The sequence below is a fragment of the Pyrgilauda ruficollis genome, unplaced genomic scaffold, assembly GCF_017590135.1.
Source record: "Pyrgilauda ruficollis isolate IOZ18807 unplaced genomic scaffold, ASM1759013v1 scaffold96, whole genome shotgun sequence".
NCBI classification, from domain to species: Eukaryota; Metazoa; Chordata; class Aves; order Passeriformes; family Passeridae; genus Pyrgilauda; species Pyrgilauda ruficollis.
The window spans coordinates 1,385,387-1,408,623 of NW_024531710.1; the positions used below are offsets into that span (position 1 = coordinate 1,385,387).

The 23,237-nt window shown below is 37.9% G+C and overlaps 1 protein-coding gene across 2 annotated transcripts; it reads left to right on the forward strand.

The window, feature by feature from the left end:
* The first annotated feature begins 6 nt into the window (after nt 1-6).
* NRG4 (neuregulin 4) lies at nt 7-21,723 on the forward strand. Of its 2 annotated transcripts, none has more exons than XM_041489720.1 (7): nt 7-186; nt 4,261-4,416; nt 5,386-5,440; nt 9,372-9,465; nt 17,133-17,282; nt 20,956-21,035; nt 21,108-21,723. In XM_041489720.1, exons 3-7 carry the CDS (start codon nt 5,431-5,433, stop codon nt 21,131-21,133), a joined length of 360 nt encoding a protein of 119 aa, XP_041345654.1. In that variant the 5' UTR covers nt 7-186; nt 4,261-4,416; nt 5,386-5,430; the 3' UTR covers nt 21,134-21,723. The 2 variants fall into 2 exon arrangements, with proteins under 2 accessions (XP_041345654.1, XP_041345656.1); XM_041489722.1 differs by having other exon boundaries at nt 21,128-21,723.
* The last annotated feature ends 1,514 nt before the right edge of the window (nt 21,724-23,237 follow it).

Below are 23,237 nucleotides of genomic sequence, written 5' to 3' on the forward strand. Positions count from 1 at the left end.
GCCCTGCGGCAGCGCCGCCCGCCCCGCCCCGCTCCGGCCCGGGAGGCCGGGATTACATAACGGCGCCGGAGCGAGCAGCTGCAGGACTACAGCATGCGGATTGGGGATTACGTTGATTCAGCAGATTGTCCTGTGCACGTCTGAGCAAGATTACACCAGCGCGGTTAAGAATACCCGTTTGCTGTGGTAAGCCGTGGTTTAAGTAGAACAAATTAACTCAATACAAAATTAAATGCAAAAAAAAAAGGAAAAAAAATGAAGTAAAACATCCCAAGTTTAAGAACTTCTTTAGTGCTTTAATTTAAGGTGCTTTAAATGGAGAAAATAATAGAGACTGAAATTCAGGTTTTGACAATTATCCCTCCTGTGTTTTGGAACAGCTGCCGGTAGCAGCAAGCAGCTGTTAGTGCTGGATAAATCCTAAAAAATCAAAATCATTATTACAAAGACCAGTTACACTGGATTCCTGACGACTGACATGTAAAGTAAATATCTAAACTCTTATGACATGAGTTCTGATTGCTGGATCTGAGATTATTGACATTTGAGAGCTGACATTATGAGGGACACTACATCTGCCACTGAGGTATGAATAAAAATTAACCATGCAGCGACAAACTTTAAGTTGCATTCATTTAGTTGATTTCTTACAAGACTTAGGGATGAAACTTGGAAGCAAAAGTGGCACAGAAGAAATCAGTAAGCACACAGAATGATAGAATAGTGGTGGGGGTTGTTTTCCAGGACTGATAGTGATTTTTTTGAATGCAAGGGTCTTGCAAGATTTAATAATTCCCCTCACATAAGCACACACAAGCTTGAAACTGGAATCTCTACCTCAAAATCAAAAATCTGTGGTATGACTACAGTAGTTACATTGGACAGAAGCCTCAACTTTGTAACTTTGCCAATGTCGGTATGAATATCTCATACAATAGAATTGGGGTTTCAGATGGAAATCTGCAGTTGTTTGCAAGCTGTTTAGGAAAGTTTTCCCTGAAATTCACTGTAGTGTCTCAAATTTCAATTTCAACACCATGACGAGAGCTTTACCCCCTGTTTTAGTATAGAATTAATCCTAAACGTACTTTAGTGGATAAAAATGAGAATGTAAACCTAAATTTTTGCTGTAGAGATTTCTAAGATAAGAGGACTCAGCCATTTGTTGTCATTTCAGAAAACTGCAATGGAAGGAATTTTGAAGAACTGTTTCCAAAACAATTACCCTGTCAACCAAAGCACACTGAGATTTGTCATGTATTTGTCATCTGCTTTAGCTTCCCGTCTTTTGTCAGAATTTCCTGATATTGTGGTTATCCCATCCTAAAAGAAACTTCCAATGCATAAATTTAAGTAAAACATTGTTCTTATACAGATTTGTTGTAAGATCTCACCTGTAATTCTTCCTTGTAGAGATCCTCATTTGTTTTGATGCCTTAGGTTTTAGCTTTTATATTTTTCAGGTTCTATACTGCTTTAGTGTGTAGTTCTGATCTTGATACTAAGGGATGGTGAGCTCTCTTCACAGAGTAGGGAGACAAAACAATTCCTTTCCTAGCTTGGGACCAAGGACAACCACCCAAATTTCAGGCCCAAGAGCACAAACAATGTGGACTGAAGAGAGAAAAAACGAGAAGGATGGGCCTTCATAACTTAAAGCTATACCTGGACAATTAACTCCAATATGCAAATGGAGCAGAACTCATAAAAGCGAGAGACCTCATGGCCAATTGTCCATTTTGGTTATCTTGGCTGTAGCCCTGGCCGGGCTCTTGTACTGCCCAAGGTGGATCTGTTGAGGTCTTTTAATAAATCCCTTTCACTCCATCCAGCCTCTGTTCCAGGCCAGCCTTCACAAGGCATCAGTTTCAGGCAGTTTGATGGATTTTTTCTGATGCCTGATGATTTTCTATGCTCAGGTCAGTTCTGAGCTTCAGACACTGAAGGTAAGAGAAGTTATACCTAGGTGAGAAAAAACAGACTCCTTTTAACAAGACTTCAGGACAGTTCCTGGCTCTTGGAGAAAGTATGAGGTGTAGACTACTGACTGCTTGACAGGTATCAAGGACATCTCAGAAGGAAATTTATATTTAATCAGCATAATAAGCAATTTTAAAAAAAAATCCTCTTCATTGTTTTCATGACCAAATATTTGAGCTCAATATTGGGGCAGAATGAGATTTTACCTTTTTTGATTTTTAGAAAGAATATATAATGCAGTAAAATCCCATTCTCAAAGATAGCTGTAAGGTGCAACTTAATCTAAATGTACAAACAATGTATATTTGAAATAGCCACATGACTGAAACGATCTTCTTTAATTTGGGGGAGCGTTTATATAGAGATTAATTTTAAGAATGTTTGAATAGCAAAGATCCATAAACCAAAGCCCAAATCGTTATTCAGTGCTTGCTTTTTATCTGCCTGTGCTCACTGAGACTTACAGGTGCTGTGGATGCTGAGGCCAGCTAACAGTAAAAGTACAGAAAACCAAGAGGCAATACAGATTCTGATTTAAATTGATGGGGAGTAAAGCACACAGGTTCATTTAAAGACAAATCTAACGAGTTCAAGACTTGTTCCAAAATATCTCAGTATACACAGGTGACCTAACTTTCATGTATAAGCATTTCAAACAATGCATTACTATTCTTAATATCAGTTTAGATGACAAAGATGAGGGGAAAAGGGTAGAACTGATAAGATTTTTCAACAAGCTGGCACAGAGCAAAACAGGCTATATTTTAAATTTCAGTTTAAAATATTCTTAACTGGATATACAAAGTAACATTTCACAAACTCCCAAGATACATGGAAGATAAAAATTTGAGCATTCATACAGCAGGATTTTTAGTTTCTGTGAGCATAGGCTATATCTGCATGTAGAGGAAAACTCAGTTTGGAAAGTGCAAGAAAGGTGCACAGATGATCTTTGTGTTTCTAGTATGAGCTCAATGCACACACAGGCGTGAGTTACAATCAAATTTAGCAACAATTTCTGCTGTAGTGCTTCCTTTTCTTTAAATATATCATCTTATTATCTAATGAGATAGTCCAGTTTATTCTTTTTAGAACACTGATACATACTTGAACTTCTGTTCAGAATGCAACACCTCAGAGAAAAACATCTAAGTACATGATTACCTAATTATGTACTTTTCAGTCTTAAAAACAAAAAAGTCAAAGCTGTGAATGCTGTCAGCAACACCTCTTTAAAAAACCATCTTTAGACCCATATTGTGATATTATCAGAACTTAAAAAATAAAGTTATGCTTTCACATTGGCGAGGAAGTATTTTCACTCCCTCCCTTTGTCACCCCCTATTTCCTTGAATACACAGGCAAAAAAGTTTGAAAATACATGATTAGTAGTTCCACAGCCTTCCTCAAACTGCCTTGCTCTCTACACTCATCTTATAAACAATTTGTCTTACATGGAACAATTAGTACTAGTCCCAGGAGCTGATGAGTTGCATAGCACATCCCTTTAACACACTGATGCAGTAGAAAACCACCAGCTTCCCCTAAGGGATTTTCTGTCAGATCATTGGATTTTGGCATCTTCTCAAAAAGTTAAACTTAGACCAGGAGCTGCACCAGAGATACTGAGGTACATTCTGACAGTAAGATGAAGGAGAGGATACGCCAGATCTCCTTTTGGCAGTAGCAAAACTCAAGCTGTTTTGTCAGTTCAAGGATTCGTATCCTAATTAAATCTAGTACAGGAGCTAGGCATGAAATTTAGGTTATACCTCGTGTTTATATTTAATGAGAATTATTGGATATTATACAATTTTGTGGAGCTTTCTGTGAAAAGGGAAACTAAATGAACAAAGACTATTTGCTCCAATGAAACACAAATTTAAATCAGATTTTTGATGCCAGTGTAAAATATATGTATGATACCATTTATATGTACTACATTTTGTGAGTATTTTGAATTCAGCAATAAACTTTTAGTTTTTTTGGTAACCCTAGAAAAATGTGCAAGTGATCCTGTGAGCATGACGGGGTGTTGCCCTGTTCTGTCCTTGGCCCCCGTACACGTGTCTGTCTTTGGGGTAACTTCACCCGCGCTGCACTGTGTGTAAACTGGAAACCTTTCTAACAGCACATGTAGAATCCAGATCTTGACTGCTAGAAAAACCAATCTCCAGGATGATTTATTTCTTTTGAAAAGATTTTAGTTCTGAAGCGACCCCTGTTCATTTGTTTCTTCGTGCCACATGCTGCGTTAATTGTTCTTGCTTCTGTTCACAGAGCAAAGCGTAGCTGCGAGCCAGCTCGAGAGGACGCCTCTGGGTGGGGACCTTGCTGGTAACAGCCCGTGTCACTTTGTCTTCTATGGACAGGACAGTTAAAAAGCTAGAGAAGCCACGTGTGGTCCCATGAAAACCAGAAGCATCTACTTATAAAGTAAGTACAAATGCATTACACCTTTTGAAAAGGGCCTCTACAGAAAGTCAGCTGTTAAAGCTGCAGTATAGGCAGCTATTTATCATAAAGCTGATAATTTATTTTATTTGCTCATTTAATGGTTAAAATAAAATAATCTTCTTCCAATATAGGACAGTTTGCTTAAGTATTTACTTTACATACACTCTGAAGAAAGAACGAGCAAACATGAGAAAATGATGTATTATGTTAGACTTGTTCAGTAACCTATTTGGTATGGTAAAACTTGGCTATACCTAACAAGAAAACAGAATACAGCTAGGATAGATGGTTATAGAGTTGGCATGTCTACAGAATAAGTTTCTTTTAGTAATGTCAAGTGAACATTGGTTTCGGTCCAGGCAGAGAGTTTCTATTGTATATTTAAAAAATCATTGTACAAGTTCTGATAAATTCACAGCTTATATTACTAATTTCACCTGACATCCAGACATGAGGAACAATCAAGTAAAACACATATTGACTCTGAGAAATGACAAATTAGAAAGTTCTTGTTTGTGGAATGGAAGAATTCTACCACCAAGGTCTTACCTGACTAATTAGCAGTCTGAGGAATGGTTCAGTTGTGTGCACCGTCTTTCAAGGTGCAAGTGTCAATCTAATTAGCTAGCCAGAATCAATCAGACTGCCTCAATGCATTAGGTATTACAATTCTGAATAAGCATGGCAGTTTTTTAAAAGTATTCATTGTTTAAACATGCTGAATTTAGGGTTACTCTGCCTTCAGGGATTCACTGAACTTGACAGCAGACGCGAATGTTTGCTATTAACTGTGAATTAATGGAACTTACATATAACAGTACATTACTGTCAGAGTGCAACAGATGTCTTAGCAGAACCACTGAAAGTTGCATTCCAATAGCTATTTCTTCAGGGGAAAAAGACACCAGGTTCAAAAATTATATGCTTAATTTACATGTTTATCTTTAGGTGCTGTTGCCTCTGACCAAGAACAAAAATTGTTGTTGGAATAATATGCGAACAGGTAACTTCCTCCAAGTCTTTACTTGGATACATACATCTATATCATTAGAATTCACTGAAACTGCATTGATTTTGGTAGCTGACACTGGGACTGTCACAACTGCTCTGCAGAAATGCCATCCCTCACTAGAGTTTACCAGCCAGTGGTACGAGTCCTGTAAGATGTTTGCTTTGATCACTCCTGATATTTCAATTAGTGATTGGTTGGCGTGCAGTGTAAAGCTGCTTACAAGTGAGCATTCATCAGCCCCCTTTTACCTTCTGCCAACATTTCCCACTCCTATCTCTCCCTTTTTTGTGTTAGCAGTGTAGTACTTTAGCCTCTGGACTAGGCAAGAGAGCTGAGTTGACATGTGGATTATCAAGGCTGGCTGGCTCTTCGGGGTTAAGATGGTATTGAGCCTGCATTTGCATTTTTTTAAAGCCAGGACAGTCAGGTTACAAAAGTTTAACTACAAACAGACGAGACAGTTTAGGGACACAGCACTGTACCAGCTACTAGGAAGAAAATTAACTCTGTCCCAGCTGAAACCAGGACACCTGCATGTCCTCAAAAAGAATAATTAAGAAAAAGTGTATTTAGAGGCTGCTGTTACCTCAGTCAGTTTTAAGTATTCAGTCTAGCATTAGAAAGAAACTTATTTTATTCCTCTTCACTTCTTCCACCAAAATCCAGCTTTTTTAAGACATAACTATTATGTCCTACTTCTCTTAAATCTCTCACATAGAAGGTGGTATCAAAATACATACTTATGTGTTATGTACAACATACATTGATAGAGTTCTATTAATTTTAAAGCTAAATCTTTCGTATTTTTTTAATTGCCCATCATCTCTTGACTTGTTAAACTTTTCTGTCTTCATTATGGAGTCTGACTGTAGTATACATTTGACTTTCAAAGCATATAATTTACATTTTTAAATTAATATAATGTATTAGCTTACCTCATGAAAAATCATAACACATTCACCAATGCTAATGTAATTGGAATTTGGCTTGTATTGAATTCCTTCTGATTTTCCAGTATACTCTTTTACATCATTGATTTAAAGGGATAAACTGGTGTTTTCACACTTTCCTGTCTACAAATACAGAATTGTAACTTCGAAGTTTGCAGCAAGCTACTGCATTTCAGTATCATAGGTGTGGAGTACAATAATATCTATTTTTGTATTGTAGCAAATTACAATTTATTAGTAACATTTCTTCCTAGTGTTAAAGCTTCCTGCATTTCTTTGATTGTCTTTCATAATTCTAACATCTATGTTATACTGTGTTACTCAGGTGGTTTTACTAATCAGTAGCAAAGTATTAAAACACAAAATAGAATTAATGAAAAGCACAACTGCATGGAGAAAAGGGCTACCTGATCGAGGTGGACATAGAGGTTTCTTCAAGTTTCTCATTACTGCTAAAATTAAGGTTACCATTTTCCCCTTAGTATTGGAAGAAAAGTCTATCTCTGGAAAGAAATAGCCTATAGAAAAACTCTCTGTAATTACAATCAAAAAGGTTTCAAAGGCTTCCTAGGCACTTTTTGTTCTCTCTCTCCACCTCTCTCACTTTTCTCTAATAGACCTAAGAGAAAGTGCCCGAGGTATTTTGCCAGAAGAGAAATGTCTGGTTGGGCTGCAGAGCTGGTCCTCGAGACAGAGATCACACCTTAGCAGTGTTCATTCTCCCAAATGTTCCAAGGCATGAATGGCTGGAGGCATTTAGCATTCTTCAGTACTCTGCCCCTGTGCCAGTGTGAGACAGGTCTGTTTCTGCATAAAGATGAAGAAGTAGAACCAACAAGGCAGGACTTTAAGGAGGCTAACAAATTCTCATTAATTCTCATGAGAATTTCTTTGAAACCTTTCCATGAGCTGTTCAAAAGGATTTTTCTGCAGGGCCTACCTTCTATCATCTTACTTTTCCTTCTGCTAGAATTTCAACAGTTAACTCCCTCAGACACTTAACAGAGTTGAGAGCAGGTCAAAGTTGAGAGTTTTGTTTTTCTCACTTGATTCTTAAAATTGTATAGATATTCTGTACACTGTTGATGTGTTCAGTGCCCTCTCTTCATTTCAGGAAGGATGTAGCATTCAACTGAATTACACTCTCACAGGAGAATCTATGTTTGAATAGACTAAAATCAACTAAGGTGTAGTTCTTGTTTAAAAACCTCTTTGTTTTCTCCCCTTCCCATTTTATTCCTATTGCAATTGTACAATTACCCATACAAAATAATTTTAAAAGTCTTTTAATTGTGAACTTGTAGTAAATGAATTGCCAGCAGACAAGCACAGAAAGCTTCAAGTTAAAATAAATTTCCATTTAACTTCTAACAAGGTAGGACAGAACACACATTTCTGTGCAACAAGGTCAAACGTGAACAATCTTTCCAGCCTTTCTTCTCCCCTCCTCCAGCTTCCTAATTTATCTGCACACAGGCAAGAAGGTCCAGTTACCATTTGGAAGCTGGCACTTTGGTAACAGGAGCATGAAACTGAATTCCTCTTGGGCCCTGGGGTATAACTGTCTTCATCTTAAAATAATGTAAGGACTTTATTCACACTTCTGCATCAATATGCTGTCATAGAAAGGGGAGAATGTAGGAAGAGAAGGGGGAGTAGAATTGGTAGAGCTGGCCTAGAGGATGGCAGGATGCACAGTAGTTTTGTTGCCCAGAGGTAGAGGTAGCTGAGCATTTCTGCCACTCTTAGAAAAGCCTGGCTTATTTTAGATAAGAAGTTGTAGAAGGTCTCTCTAGGGTAGAATGTCTTACAGCCACACTTCTTACTTTTTTTTTTTCTGCAGGAATAAAGGGGAACCATAACTCTTTTTCTTGAAAGACAAATAAGAAAACTAAAATCTTGATTCCTCTTAACTCTATGTTATGTATAGAACATGTCTTCTGTACATAAATAGTGACACAGCAGAATTCTAGTTCTCAGAACTTCTGAGAGAAATAACAGCAAGAACACCCAAAGTGTGAGGCAACACATGACTATCACCCCTGTGATGTCAGAAGACTGGTCTGGTTTTGTTTTGATTGAGATACTGTGGTTGCATAAGATGGAAGAAATATATAAAAATATTAGATGCATATATATGAAATGAGTTACTGATGCATTAAATGTGTCATAAATATATTCAGTCCAACTTCCAAATTTAGACTGCTTTCAGGAAGAGTGAAGTGGTACAGTTAGCTGTGCTTTTTAAGCACAAAATGGACAAGTGCTGCTACAAGTGCCAACGTTACTGTCCTGTATTTGAGGTGTTACCAGAATGCCTAGTCATGTTTAACACATTAAGAATTCATCTAAGAAACCTACTGAGTTAGGAAGAAGCCTTTTTGGGGTCTGTGGAAATGATATTGTAGGCAGCAGTCCTGTACACAAGTGAGTGCTTGCAGGCTGTGGCGTGGTTTGGCCAGTGCCAGTCAGGGTGGGGAAGGCAGGGGTGTCCCAGTGTGCCCCATTTCAGCTTCAGTGCAGCCCAGAGCAGTCTCAGAATGCCCTGGCCCTTACCTGGGACTCAGTGCATCTGACTGTTGCAGGAGCTAGTTAAGCTAAAGGTGGTTTGTGCCACTGGAACAGGACAAAGCAGACTTCATGTAGGTCATCACGTGAATCACTGTACTCACTATGGTCAGGGGCCATGAAAGGCAAAGGAAGGAATGCAGAATTTCTCACTGCAAGAGCAGCTTTGATTTATTCATCCAGTTTATCTGTTTCATGTCTGATATGGTGATAAATTTGTGATCTTTTCTGCATATTGTTACATGAAACTGTTCTGCAAAACAGTGCTCTGTGCTGCTGGCCTGGAAGGCAAGACCTATACCTTTTTTGCTCATAAGCTGGTTTCATTTGTGTGGTAGTTTATTTTTGTGTTTTTTGGTTTGAAGTCTGTTTTTCTCAGTGTTTCTTTTGGTCTTTTTTTTAAGATCATGAAGAACTCTGTGGCACCAGTTATGGATCTTTTTGTCTAAATGGAGGGATTTGTTATATGATTCCTGCTGTATCCAGTCCATTCTGCAGGTCAGTGAAACTGAAGTTTGTGTGTCTAAGTATTGGACAGTAGCTGTCTAAAGACTATTTCTCCATTTTCCTTCTTTAAGAAATCACTTCTAAAGCATTATCTAAAAGAAAATACCAATTACCTATTAGTTACCTAGTTTACAGAGACATGGCAATATGAGAAAAATAAATGTGTATACTTGGTGTATACTTGCTTGGCAGATGGAACAGTATTCAGTTATGTGTGCATTCAGGATTATATCTATAATTAGAGCCATATTTCCTTGTTACGATACAGAAAGAACAAAATACCCTTTGCCTTATGGAATATAGACTGTGGGAAAGGCATTCAGAAAGGCAAAGTGCAGTTTTGCTTACAAAGCAATTATGTTGCAAAAACTTTTGTAATATAAAATGGCCTGACCTGAACAAAATGCAGAGACACAAAAAATAATATAATCTTTTAAGAGGGAAACAAGAATGTAATTCAAGACTTACTGTCTTCTTCAAATCATGCTGAAATACTCAAAGAGCAGCTTCACAGTGACAGCCAAAGACTACTTGGTAAAGAAACATCAAGGCAGCAAATACTTCTTACACCACTCCACAACAGAACCATTCTTCCTTCTGAAGCCCATGTAGCAAACTGGAAAGAAGCACTTCCTGGGTTTGCATGTGGATGCATTTCCTGCATAAATACTGCCCTATCTTTTTATTCTCTGGTTGAACAAGACATAAGATGCTAAATAAAACTGTCACTTTTCACAGTCCTGCGTTTACTAATTCTGAGTTATCATTCATGAGAATAAATTATGGTTGATTTAATGGGTTTGCTTCACAAAAAAATAGGCATTCAGACAAATATTAGATACACTTAAGGATATTATCTTTTTTCTTCTGTGGCAACTTCTGTTCCCTCCTCTGTCTTGAGCTATAACTAATGATAACTGGATAAAACAGTTGAGGAAGGAAACAACATCTTTTCTCAGATGCCTAATTAAAATATTACTATCTTTTATTTGGGACAGTTCAATCTAAATACTTAAACTCAGGCACGTAAACTCATTTAGTAAGACAGGGAGAAAAGAGGCAATTTTGTGGTAAATGCTCATTGAAAAATATACACAGCAGATCACTGTCATTGTTCAGTGTCACAGTGAATCAGATCCAGAAGTGAGATTAAAGCTCTGAAGTGCTGTATGGTGATTTATTCTATGTGCTAAACCTTGCAAGCTTATGCAATATAAAATTAATACTACACAAAAAAAGTAAAACATTTTGAAATACATGCTGGTTTTTTTTTTTTCTAGAAGGAATCCTGTATTATTGTACATAAATGAAAAATGAATGGTTAAACTAAAGAACAGCAGTTATACAATTTCAAAGCACCCTCTCAACTACTGCTGGACTGTGTAACAAGAAATACGTATTCAGTGCAATAACTGTAAATATGAAGTAACAAATACTCAGAAAAATTCATTCTTCAGGAGCACAAACTAGTTAGCATAGATAATTTCCACCTTAACATCTCCAAATGAAGTGATTTTCAATTCAGATGCTATAGGATTTTATAATCTGCTGAAGCAGAAAAGTAACATCTTAAGAGCATTTTTGTTATACTCAGGCAATCTTATTGCATTTAAATTATCAACTATTTTTTTCTGTATCTAATGGTTGATTATGAAGTTAGATGGGCTTAAATAGCAGCATTCTATTTAAGCACATCCTCATTCTAAGCATGTTCCTTAATCAGTCAGAGAAGGCTAATTATAGATGAGAAAGGTTTTGTTTACACACAGATATCTTAGTAATCAGCAGTGATGTGAATAGAAACAACAGAAAAAATGCATCACTATTCAGCAGAATTCAGAAAATATTTGGTGCTTTGGAACTTCATGACTGGCATCATCACACAGTTGCGCAGTTTCTTTGATGAAGGTTTCTGCCAAATCCCACCCAAAGCTCCCCCCCCATGCTCTCAAATGATCATGTCCTACTGAAAGAAAACTCAAAGCATTTTTAGAGTCAAGGGCTGAATGATTGTTAATTATAAGGAGGAGATGGAGAAAGAACAGACTAACAAACTGTAAAAATCCCTTAAAACACATTTGCCTTGACATGGTACTTGGTCACACAAAAGTGTTGTGCTCAGCAGAGTTAGTCCAGATTACCCTCTACAACATCACTGGAAGTAATTTCACCCTGTGACTAAGAAAGATGCATCATTCTTTAGAAATATGTGTTTTGTAGCATGCTAAAAATGAAGAGCTACTGTTTATCTTTGGAATTTCAGGGTTTTTTTTATTAATCAGAAATAGCTATATACAAGGCAGAAATTTAGTATCTGCTGAACATTAATTGACCCCCCCTCCACGTGCAACAGTAGCAGATTTTAAACACAGCTGATATGTTAAAACATGAGGTTTTCCAGCTGCCATCTTGCCTCACTGCTCTCCCAACAAGGAGTTTGTGTTCTCAGCAGTAAAAGGCACACCTGCCACCACAAACCAGATGAGCTTCAAACCCAGGAACACTCAAATGAACTCAATAAACAGGCAGCAGGGCAGAGGAGGATGGAAAAGCAGCTGCCTCAGGTGCATCATAAAACACAAGGTGGAAAGCTGTTTGCCTCAGCACCTGAAGCACAGCTGTCCCATAAACGCTAATTAATGCACTGCAGAACTAAGTGAAGATTTTGGTTTCTGACGGGAAGCTCTGGTACTCTCATTTTTTTCTTACACTTGGCAGATTTCTGAGAACATTCTTTCTGTATGTCAAGTAAAATACAGATGGTATGAGACAACACACACAGAGCTCTGCTTCAGAGGGCAGTACACACAGAAATTAACAGTGAATGCTCTCATTTTGGGACAGGGATCCTACTCTGCCAAGGGCTAAGTACTGCAAGAGACACAGGCAAATCTCTTCCCTGAAATACCTGTGTATCTTCAAGGATATCTCTTCCTTTTTCCCTTTTTTTGCTTCCATCCTAATGGAATCTCTCCTTCACCTTTCCTATGGTAACCCAGTGAATCCCATGCAAATTCCTTCTCCCACTTTCTGTGTCCTCCCTCCTTGCCTGGCTCTCTGCCATGGGCCCTTCATTCCCCATTTCAGACATCCCCACAAAGTCATACACTTGCTGTGCTTTCAGCCTTCAGAATATGCACCCTACAAGTTGCCAGGGAAGGGCTTCCCAGTCATCTGGGCTTTTCTTCCTTCTCTGCCTCCAAAAATGCACTTTAATGTACCTCAGGCTCTTTTGAAAACAAACTGTCCAATTAGTATTTTTCAGTTCTGCTTTTGGCTTTTTTGAAAGGTAGTAACAAAAATTAGAATACACACCAAAAGTATAGCTAAAAAGAGTCAGTAATTAGGATTTCTTTTTAATGGGACATAAAATATAAAGTGCAACACTCTCTTATGTGTTTGAAAACTATTAGCAATCCAAACTAATATCACTGCCAGATAGGTAAGCCTTCCCATATAAACACGTAGCTAAGGGAGGGGAGAATAAGCCATTCTTTTAGAGAAAAATAACCCACTCTTTCAACTTCTCTCCAGTAGGAGCATTTTATTTTATTTTATTTTATTTTATTTTATTTTCTGTGTATAGAGAGTAACAGTGTTGAAACTTCTCTAAATGCAAAACTTTTTAAAAGGTTGCTTGGTTAAATAATTATCTTTGCCATTGTTTATTCACTTTGGCTCTAAATTCTTTTTCATACTTACTAGATGTTCTTAGACTGTATGTATTAGGACAACTTTTAGGACTCTGCTACAGACTGAAGATTATGTTGATTTTGAAGTTATCAGCCATGTAATCTGAACTGCATTGATAAGCAGATAATTTCTCATCTTTTTCTGCTCAGAGCTTTGTATTTACATGGAAATAGTTTTTTACCAAGAAGTATTCAAAATTTTCCTGACTGAAGGAAGTCTAAATGAAAAGTTAACACCCTGATAGTATAATGCAAAGCAGTGACAATCTGTGTGCATATTTGACTCAAATTCTACTTCCTACTTTTACAGTCTGTCAGATACTTCCTTATGATGCCTGCCTTAGAGTCTGGCAAAGAAAGAAACTTCACCTTCTTACTAAATCCCAGTGCCATAGGATCATTTGCACTGTCCAACAAACAGCATCTGAAATGAACAGTAATGCCTGTGTTGCTGCAAGGCTGTTATGTTTTATTTACTGATCAGATTGTAAAGGATCAGTGTAATTGCAGACCTGCTGGTCATCTCCTGACATCTTATCCAATGCAGTGTATTTTCTTCCTCCTTGCATTGATGCTGATGTGATTAATACCATGTGTGGCAAGATTTCTTTCCATATGCTGGTGTTTTGTCTGGAGCTCCTCTAGGACATTTGTATACAACAGTTAAGGCTGGCTCATCTCATCTGACAAGAGGGGTGTGTGTGTGTGCACGTGTGTGTGCACTTGTGTGCAGCCATTCAGGAGAGCAGAAATCTGGATGCCAGCTGAAAGTGGGAAGTTTTAGTCACAGATTTCCCTCAAACACTGAAGTCTGCTGTCTTTCAACTCTGAATTAGAATTTCAATTTTCTTAGAGGGGGAAAGACCTTTTTTCCATTTTAAAAATCAGCTCTGGAATGCTGCACAGCAGGGCCGTTCAAAGGCAGCACTTGCATGTGCAGCAACAGCAACACCTGGCCAGGGAACACAAACCCAGGGAGTGCAACTCCTCCTTACTGCAGCCTGCAGCAGCTCCTCTGGGTTTGCCCCAGCTCATTCAAGTGCAGGTGCACCAGTGCCTGCCACGTCAACAGCTGCTCTTAACTTGGGTGCTACTTTAGGCATCCCTTACAAGCAAGATAAAGGGAGTTGCCACTGGCTCTTAAGGCTGTGTACAGCAACACTGAGTGCCTCTGGGAGATGCTGAACAGACACCATCCTCTGGGTTATGTTCACAGCCCACGGGCTTCTTAGAGACTGCCTTTCTGTCTTGCTTGCAGTCACTGCATGTGTAACTCCACCGAAATTATTGGAGCTTTGCTAGTGCAACAGGATAAGCAGGTCTTCTGAGAGAATTCCACTGCTAATTACTGAAGCTTAGTTTCTTTCGCACCTATTTTAGCAAAGGACTTGCAGAAGAAACTTTTCCTGGTTGTCTTAAAGCATCAGTTGCTTCTATCTTTAACATAGGCCTTTACCTATTTGTACAGCAGGAAAGGTGACTTCCTAAAAGCTTGTTCAAACCAATATTTGAACATCTGAATTTCCAGAAATGCCATAACTGTAGTACAGCTTGGTCACGTTAGCTATAATTTTATTATTTAAATGTAACTCAAAAATACCTCATCTTAATTTTCCTGTTTCTATGAAAACCTACATAATTTTTAGGTTATATGACAGCATTTTCTAGATAGCATGGAATCACTTTCAGCAAGTGTGTCAACTGGCCAGCCTAGAGAAAGTGGATTGGTAGTTTTGTAATCCCTAATGCATTGCTCACAGTTAAACAGATACTATCAAACTAGCTGGTCATATTTCTACAATTTGTTTTTGTTACAACCGTGCAGAATTAATAGGTTCAGCATCCAGGATGTCTTAAGTTTGGCATGTGCTTCTTTAGTAGAGGTTTTTTTCTTTTTGCTATAACCTTGGATTCATATCACTATAGTTTTCCCCTTACTATCTTAGGCCTTCAAGCTCTTTTCTCTCTTAAAGACTTGTGTCTACCTTAAGCATCTGGTTCTGTTTTCTGTTTTGTAGGAAGTGCTACGATCTCAGTGACCCTTTTGCTGTGCTGTCAACAGATTCCCAATTCTTTTCCTACAGTCTTTGCAGAACATGAATACAGCTTCCATGCACTGTTCACACCAACCCACTCTCCTGTACCACAACAGTTCAGTAACCCTCACCCTTCACCTGATCCTCTGTGCAGCTCTCTGCAGCCATGACTGTCTTGTCTTCCTCCTGCTATATTCTGCTCTTTAGGCTACTGACTTACTCCCTTTACACTCATTCTTTAGAACTTTTCCATGAGCCTTAATTTGATGCCAAAACCTGTTTTTTTTCTTCCTGTATCATTTTAGCCTTGCATTATTCTCCAGTTTTCATTGCTATTCAAGAATACTCCTATGAATTTCTTATTCCATTTTCTTTCCCTGTTACTCTATTCAGCTCTCCAGAGCATTTCTCTCTCACTTGCTAGAGAACAATGCCCCACTCAAACTATACTTCTATTCTTAAAGTATTCTACAGTATTTCAGAAATAGGCCACTGAAAAGCCACTACACTTAGAATAAATATCTGGAACATTATCTCAAGCAATCAGAGCAGTCTGCCTACCCTTGCTTCTCCCAGCAGTGAAACATCATGACTTTGAAAAGCCTCAGATTGTCCTTAGTAAATGCTGTCTGTTTGATCAGTTGCACAGCTTTAATATATGATGATAATTAGATGTCTTTTTTTAGTGTCTAAATCTTCTACTATATTTCCAAAGACAAAGAATTAAAATAAAAGGGTAGTAACTGCTCGTGCAGTGGTTTAGGCAGCAGTGCTGAAATACTGGTTGATAACCTACAGGAAGTGTAGTGGGAGTCACATCAGGCATCATGTCAGAAAACTCACAGGGATCCTTTGGTCTTAGTTAGATATGCTAAACATTCTTCTTTTTTGGCAGTTCCTCCCCTCTCCACCTTCTTACCCCTCATCTGAAATTATACCTTGCAGCTGCCAATGGCAATTGAGAACTTCAAGTATGTTGCAGAGTTTAGCCCATTTTTCTCAGCTGGAGCCTGAAATCGCTTATGTCACAGATTATTATGACTTCAGTGCCAGAAATAGCAAGAAGGAGCAAGATCTTTAGTAATACAAATAGAGAGAAGCAAATTTACATATATAAAAAATACACACAGAATCTAGATATTGAAAGAAGCGCTTCCCATTTTCTGTAATGAAATCAATTCCTTAAGAAAACTTAGCGGAATAAGTGCAAAATACATAACAAATGAAGATTAGTTTAGCTTCAACCTACCTATTTTTGGCTGATCATTAATTACTAAGCAATTAATTTTATTTTTTTTAAATAAAATATCATACCATTTTAGCATGGTAAAATACCATATTGGTTTTAATCCTTTCTTCAGAAGAAGTTTTCAGAAGCTCAACACATAAAATAAACACAGTAGAGAAGACTTCCACATAGGTCTCTCCACAAGGGGGTTATTCACCAAGCATGTAGCATGTTCTGGCATGAATTATTACAGTGCATAAACGACTTTTGCAGTTTAAGCTGTGCTGTGTCTCAATGAATTCTCATTTACTTGATCTCTTTTGCTGACACTACCATCTTCAACAAAGGAAGCCAGAAAGTTTCCTGAAACAGGGAAAAGAAAGCATGACTGCTGTGTGAGAACCAGTGGGATGACACAGTTAACACTGAAGAAGTAGGCTTGATTAATTAAATCTGTCAGTGATGAGTATATTAATATATAAAAGCAGCATGGATCAGAATGTAAACTTGATGCCCAACATGCCTAATTCCCTTTGTTCCAGAAATACAAGGTGAGAGGAAATTCTGTAAGAAAACTTGCTGTGAAGCAAATATAACCTTTGAATTGAGTCATAACAAGTTCTCTACCCAGAAGAAGCCTTTTGTGCTTTCCATCGTAGCTGACAAGCTGCCGTCTAATCCAAATCCAACTTGGTTTCCCAGGTGTATTGAGAATTACACAGGAGCTCGTTGTGAGGAAGTTTTGCTGCCCAGCATCAAATCCCAAACAAAAGGTGACCTGTTTGCAGCTTTCTTGGCTTCCCTTCTTCTTCTAGGAGTTCTTGTAATTGGAGCATTCTACTTCCTTTGCAGGTAAAAGTGATTCATAAGGCTGAAGCTATTCAATCAAGTAGAAATTTCTTCTGGTAATCATGTACTAATTATTTGAATGTAAAAGTATGTAATGAATTATCCATGAGGTTGTATGGTTATTCAGCATAATGAATGGGGATGTCTCAACTTGTTGCTTGTAATATTGACTTCCTGGCTTGAAGTTTTCTCAGTGTCATTTCTAAGCTCTTCCTTACAGCTGCTTTGTAAAAAATAGCCATAGTACACCCCTATCTGAGATTTTACAGTCCATCCAGAGTTAGTGCTAACATTTTAAAACATTAGTCTACCTGATGTTGTCCAAAGACTGAGAAGTAGAGGAAGATTAACAAAGTGCTTAGGGATCAGAAGCTGTTCCAGCTGAACTGGTAACTGAAGCAGCTGGTGACATTAGCTCCTAATTCTTCTACCAATCCCAGTCTAAAATGGAAAACTAAGGAAAGAATGAAATTGAAGAATTCTTCCAGATAGATGTTTACTAGCATTTAGGACAACTCAGAGAGCTCACTATTTTGTCCAGGATGATCTGGGTTTGAGTAGAAGGCAAATGTCAGTGCCAGACAGCAAGTGCTGCAGGGTTGGTTTTAGTAGCATTTTAGACATATTAGGACTTGGAATAAAAACACATAAAGATTTACTGGGATTGAGGCAACTGTTTGATGCTGTACATATATCACTACACTTATACCAAACCAAACAAACTTATCATCTTCACTTGCAATGCTCTCTTTATTTTGCACCTGTGCAATGCACCTGTGTCCCTTCTTTATTTTTAGAGTACAGCACTTTTTGTAAGAACTCATTTTGCCATATACCAATAATATGTGTTGATGCATCTGTATGTCTCTATAAAGCAACTTATAGCCCCTGTAATTCTTTACCAACACAGACTTGCAGAATCTTCTCTTTCCTCCTATACTGCATTTCTCCTTGGTTATGATAACTAAGGGTTGTTGCAATTCTGTTCTTTGTGCTCCCATGGTCACATTGCCAAATCAACTTTTCTGACCTGTGCCTTTCAATGAGCCACCTTTGGAATAGCTGGTCTAGTTTTACCTCAGCTGCTGTCATGGAAACCCACTGAATGCCAGCTTCTCCCACAGCTGAATGTATTTAGAAGAGATGGAGAGCATTTGATAAAACAGTTGATATAAAACAAATCTCTTGTTTTAAAGGATACCCCCCATATTAGCAATGTTAATTAAATTAATTTTGCTTAAACATGGAATGTCACAGTGGTTGCTAAAAAACATTTGCAAATTACTATAAACTTATTAGAACAAAATACAGCTTAAACTAACTTAAGAAAAATTCATTGAAGTCTCACAGAGATACAGACAGTATTTCTTTAGAAGTAAAACTATCTCTGGGAAAAGGAAAAAAAAAAGTCTTCAGAGAGTAATGTGTTAAAAGATCCCTTTTCTTTCACATACAGTGAAATTAGGGGAAAGCTGGAGACAATCTATTGAGTTTTGTGGTCTAAGTACAGAAGCTTAGAGTGATAGCAATGACAGGTCTGTGAAAAATCTTTTATTAGACAGTTAGAAAAACTTTATTAGAAAAATAAAAAGGGCAACAACTCAGTTACAACATAGTTGTCCTTGAACCCTATCTTACACACCAGACTAATTTGGGAAATCTCATAAAGCCATTATGAACTTCTTTAGTACAGATGAAAGAACCTAACTGGCTAAAATTGTCTTACCTTTACACTTCAGAGGCTGATGTAGGATGGTCATCTGCAAGAGAACTCATCTATAAATGAAACACTTTACATCTCTAAGTCCTTATCTCTTGGCTGAAGTGACCAACACCTGAAGAGTCTCAAGTGGATACTTTAATCCACTCTCATCTTTTCAGCTGAGTGAATGAGCATGATTGCTAAGAGCTGTCATTAATCCCAACTTTTGTCTCAAACTTCATCTATCACCTATGTCTTAGAAGAGGGTGGAGCTAGGGCTTGTAAGGGTTAGCTGAGAGTTTGCATCATCTTTGACTTGGCCTCCTGACAGGATATGTTAAGTTTAAAATGTTAAGAGACATACTGTGCTAAAGTTTCCACCACTCCACTTTGTTAACAAAGACGTTTGATCCACAAGCAGAGAGCAGAAAGCCTTTTTCCTGATACTGTGTTAGTGAGCATTTCCATGGCTCGCTCAGCAGAGGGTTCTGGTGGGGTTTTACTATAAACAGTAATGTAATCTGGAGAGGTGCAGAAGAGGAGAAACTAATTGAAGTTCAGGACAAGGAAACCAAATTCCTAAAATTATACATCAAATCATTTGGAATATAGAACTCAGTGCTTTATTTTCTTGGCCGTATCATCGTGCCTCCCTCCTTTCCAAGTTTTCTTTCTCTCAGAGTATTTGGGGCAGATTTGAGGACCAAGCATGTACAAGTGCATTTCCTGCTCCCTAGAAACAAATCCATTCTACATACAAGGGTGGAGGTTTCATTGCTCTGCTTATAAAACCAAATCACAACTTACAGTGAAAGTAATCCATAAAAGTGTAGGGCTGCACATGCAAGCTCTGGGTGAACAGTGGGAAATAATTCTCCTTTTACATTTAACTGAGTCATCACATTTTTATCAGCTGATGATTTATTTTTTCCAGTCTGCAGAGCGCATGGAGGCAGGGCAAACACAGATCTAGCCATTCTCCATCTTGAAACAACCCCCCACCCTCTGATAAAGCCTGTCCTTCTGACAGGGGCAAAACAGAGAAGTGTACAAAAATCTGTGCTGTTACACTGCCACTGAGGAACAAATGGCATATTCTGCTTCCAGCAATTCACCTATCAGACCAGGTCCATCTGGTCTTCTTCCTCCAGAAACATATTTTGCCAGGGTTACTCGAAGAAGAATAAGAAAGGTGATGAGAAGAGATGCCACATGAGCCAGCTTTTCTTTAAAAGCAATAGATAAGCCTAAATGCCACACATATAGCTCAGAGAAATAGAGCAAACCCTAGGGAAAACCAAAATAAATCTGCAGTTAATATCTATATTTCACTGTAAGTGCATGCTGAAATGCCAAATGACCTGTAAAGTAAGTGTAATATTGATGAACAAGAACTCAGCCAGCCAAAACAACAGGGTCTAGGAATAAAGCCATTTAAGCTGTCCAAGACAACAGACTTTGTGGAGGAGTTACATCACCACAGGACACAAACTGGACAGAACAGAGAATAGCTCATGACTCTTCTCAAGAGAGCAGATGTCTGATTACTATTAAAAGAAAAGGAACTAGACAGCAAATGATCAGCTTCATTTACAAGACTTGCTTCTCTTCAACAAAGTGTGGAAAATTTCACATCATTTCCAAACACTAAGAGAATTGATAAATAATTCTGTGCTATTTACTCATTTTTTTAAATAAAGACCTAAGAAATCAGACAAACAGGAACATTACCTTCAGGAGAGAAGCCATGTAGTTCCAAATGCTGTGCTGCCCTCTGATCTCTGTTCTTCTCCCTCAAACACATGCTTCTCAAAAGCAATGAGTATTAATTAGAACGTAATTGGAGAAGATCTATGTCATTTTTTCCAATGGAAAAATCATTCTATTAATTTGTCTCTTCCCTGGTAACATTTTTCACTCTGTGTGCATTTTTCTCTCTCTCTCTCTTGTCTCCTTTTTGGTTTTTATGGTCAGGAAAGTTGCCATTCCAAGGACAAGTTCTTCAGAGTGTGGTGCCAACCTAGTTGAAGCTACAAGCAGCAATGGCTGCAACAGTGAGTACAGTTTAAAATTAAATGACCAGACTCCACAAGAGAAGTGGAGGAGGAAGTTTTTGTTATTTGAAGTCACGTGTTTTATTTTTCAGAAATAACTACAGCCTAAAGCATTAGAGTGGAAGAATGGTGGAGAAACAACATGCAGAGCAACCCTAAGAATCTAAATTGTAGAGGGTGACATGGTAAGCAAGATGAGACAAGAAAGTTGATGGAAACAGGAGGCTGACATGTTGGGGAAGACTACATCTAAGACTTCAACAGTTGCACTTAATGGAGTTTCTATGTATTTTTAAAACTGTCAATTATACAGAAATCACTATAATTTATGTTTGAATTCTGTGAGATTTTTTTATGGTTTTCAATAATGCACAGCTAGATGCATGAGATAATTTTGGGTTTTACTACATGGAAAATAAATAAAATATGTTATTTTTTTCACTGCACAGAGAATATGAGATATCACAGGATTTTAGCATGAGGTGATACTATGAATTTTTGATAGGGGTTCTCATTTTTCATGAGGAGCTGAAGCCTGTCTTGATTCAATAGTTTCAAAATTGATATTTGTGATACATGTCCAGAATTTGGCTTGTTTCAGATGCCAATATCAGATGTAGGGGAAAACCCCCTACCTTTCTCCCAGCTAATACTTACTTTTGGTTGTTTTTTTTTTTTTTAATTGGAACAAACATCAGCGTGAGATACCATTGGTAGTTTATTGCCCAGGTTCCTGACACACTATTTTAATTAAAATTAAAGGGAAATATTAAGAAAATAGATTGATAACGGTTAAAAAAGTTTTTTAGGCAGAGTTTGGTGTACATTCCTAATAGTAAGCAAGACATCTCCCTTGATGGTTTTAAATTTTGTCTGGCTTTCTTCTGAAAATCTCACTACTGAAGGAAATTCAAACCTTACCTTGAATGTTCCAGTTGATATTTCAGATAGCAGAAATCAGGAATTTTGTTCGTCAGGTCAATTTCTGACACTGAATATTATCGAGACAGGTATCTTGGTTGAAAAAAATGCTGCCCTCTCCAAAGATTTATTTCTTTCATTCACATAAGCATCTGTTGATCACACTAATATATTATATACCACACTTTGGTCCCTTCCAGGATTCTCTTACTCAGACAAAAAGAGGCCATCTGCCATGGTCCATGTCTTTTATTTTTGCCTTCACAACACAAAGAGAATGTCTGGTTAGTCAGAGGCATAGAAATTGTGAACTGAACAGGTTGTTTTCAACTTATTTCTAGCACTGGAGGCAGAAACCAGCAAAAAATCAGATATGTTTCCATAATGGCACATTACCAAGCAGGTGATTATATGGGATTTATAAGGTTGTATTGAAGGGAAGATTAGCTGAGAAAATTCATTAGTTAAAAGGAGAGAAAATTCAGAACAGAGATTTCTTTTGTCCAAAAGAAACAGTCTGAAGATGTATAAAAACATAGGCGCTGAATAAGCTCCTGTTTCTAGGATGTCTACTACATGCTCTGGTGTCAGAAAAAGCAGTGTGTGCTTTGTATCAATGTAGACAAAAGCACAGTGGGAGGGGGCAGAAAAGGCACGTGGGTACAGTGCATAAGGTGAGAAGTCAAAGAGAAATCACCTTACAATGGTTACTAGAACACAAACCAGAATGTTTCATTACCTCCTGAAAACTCCTGGCAGAGAGGTCAGAGTCCAAGTTAGAGCTCAGCATGTGAAAGGAGAATCTGAGGACACCAAATCAGGTAGAGGACCTGATCCAGACACTAAGTTATATAAAGCACTAGAAGATCACTTTTTCCCCATATTAGCCAATCATACATGTTATTTTCTGGACTTCAAATCTTTAGCAGATAAGCTGAAGGAAGCTGATAGTATTGTTTTAAAGGCTAGGAAAGATAGAAGTTATTTTTGGTCACAAAGGGACAGGCCACTGTTGTACAGAGTTCAAGAGATGTGCAGCAGTACTGACAGCTACACAGAATCAGCATTACCTGAAGTTTCTTACTTTGCCCAGCCTCAGTGAAAATGAATCAGAGATGACACCTGGTAGATCAGTTTGCTGTGTTATTGATCATGAGACAATCAGGCTCACAGCTTGGTACACTGTCTCCACTGAAGAAGGAAAAGGCTTGTGGTCATTTCAGTGGCAATTCAGGAAGGAGATACTAATAGAAGATATAAGAAATAAATGGACTGAAGTTA

Bases quoted from the DNA above. Each gene is read 5' to 3' on its own strand.
- NRG4 (XM_041489720.1), top strand. The intron at 9,466-17,132 runs GTCAGTGAAACT...TTGGTTTCCCAG, and splicing joins GTATCCAGTCCATTCTGCAG to GTGTATTGAGAATTACACAG. The intron at 21,036-21,107 runs GTGAGTACAGTT...TGTTATTTGAAG, and splicing joins AAGCAGCAATGGCTGCAACA to TCACGTGTTTTATTTTTCAG.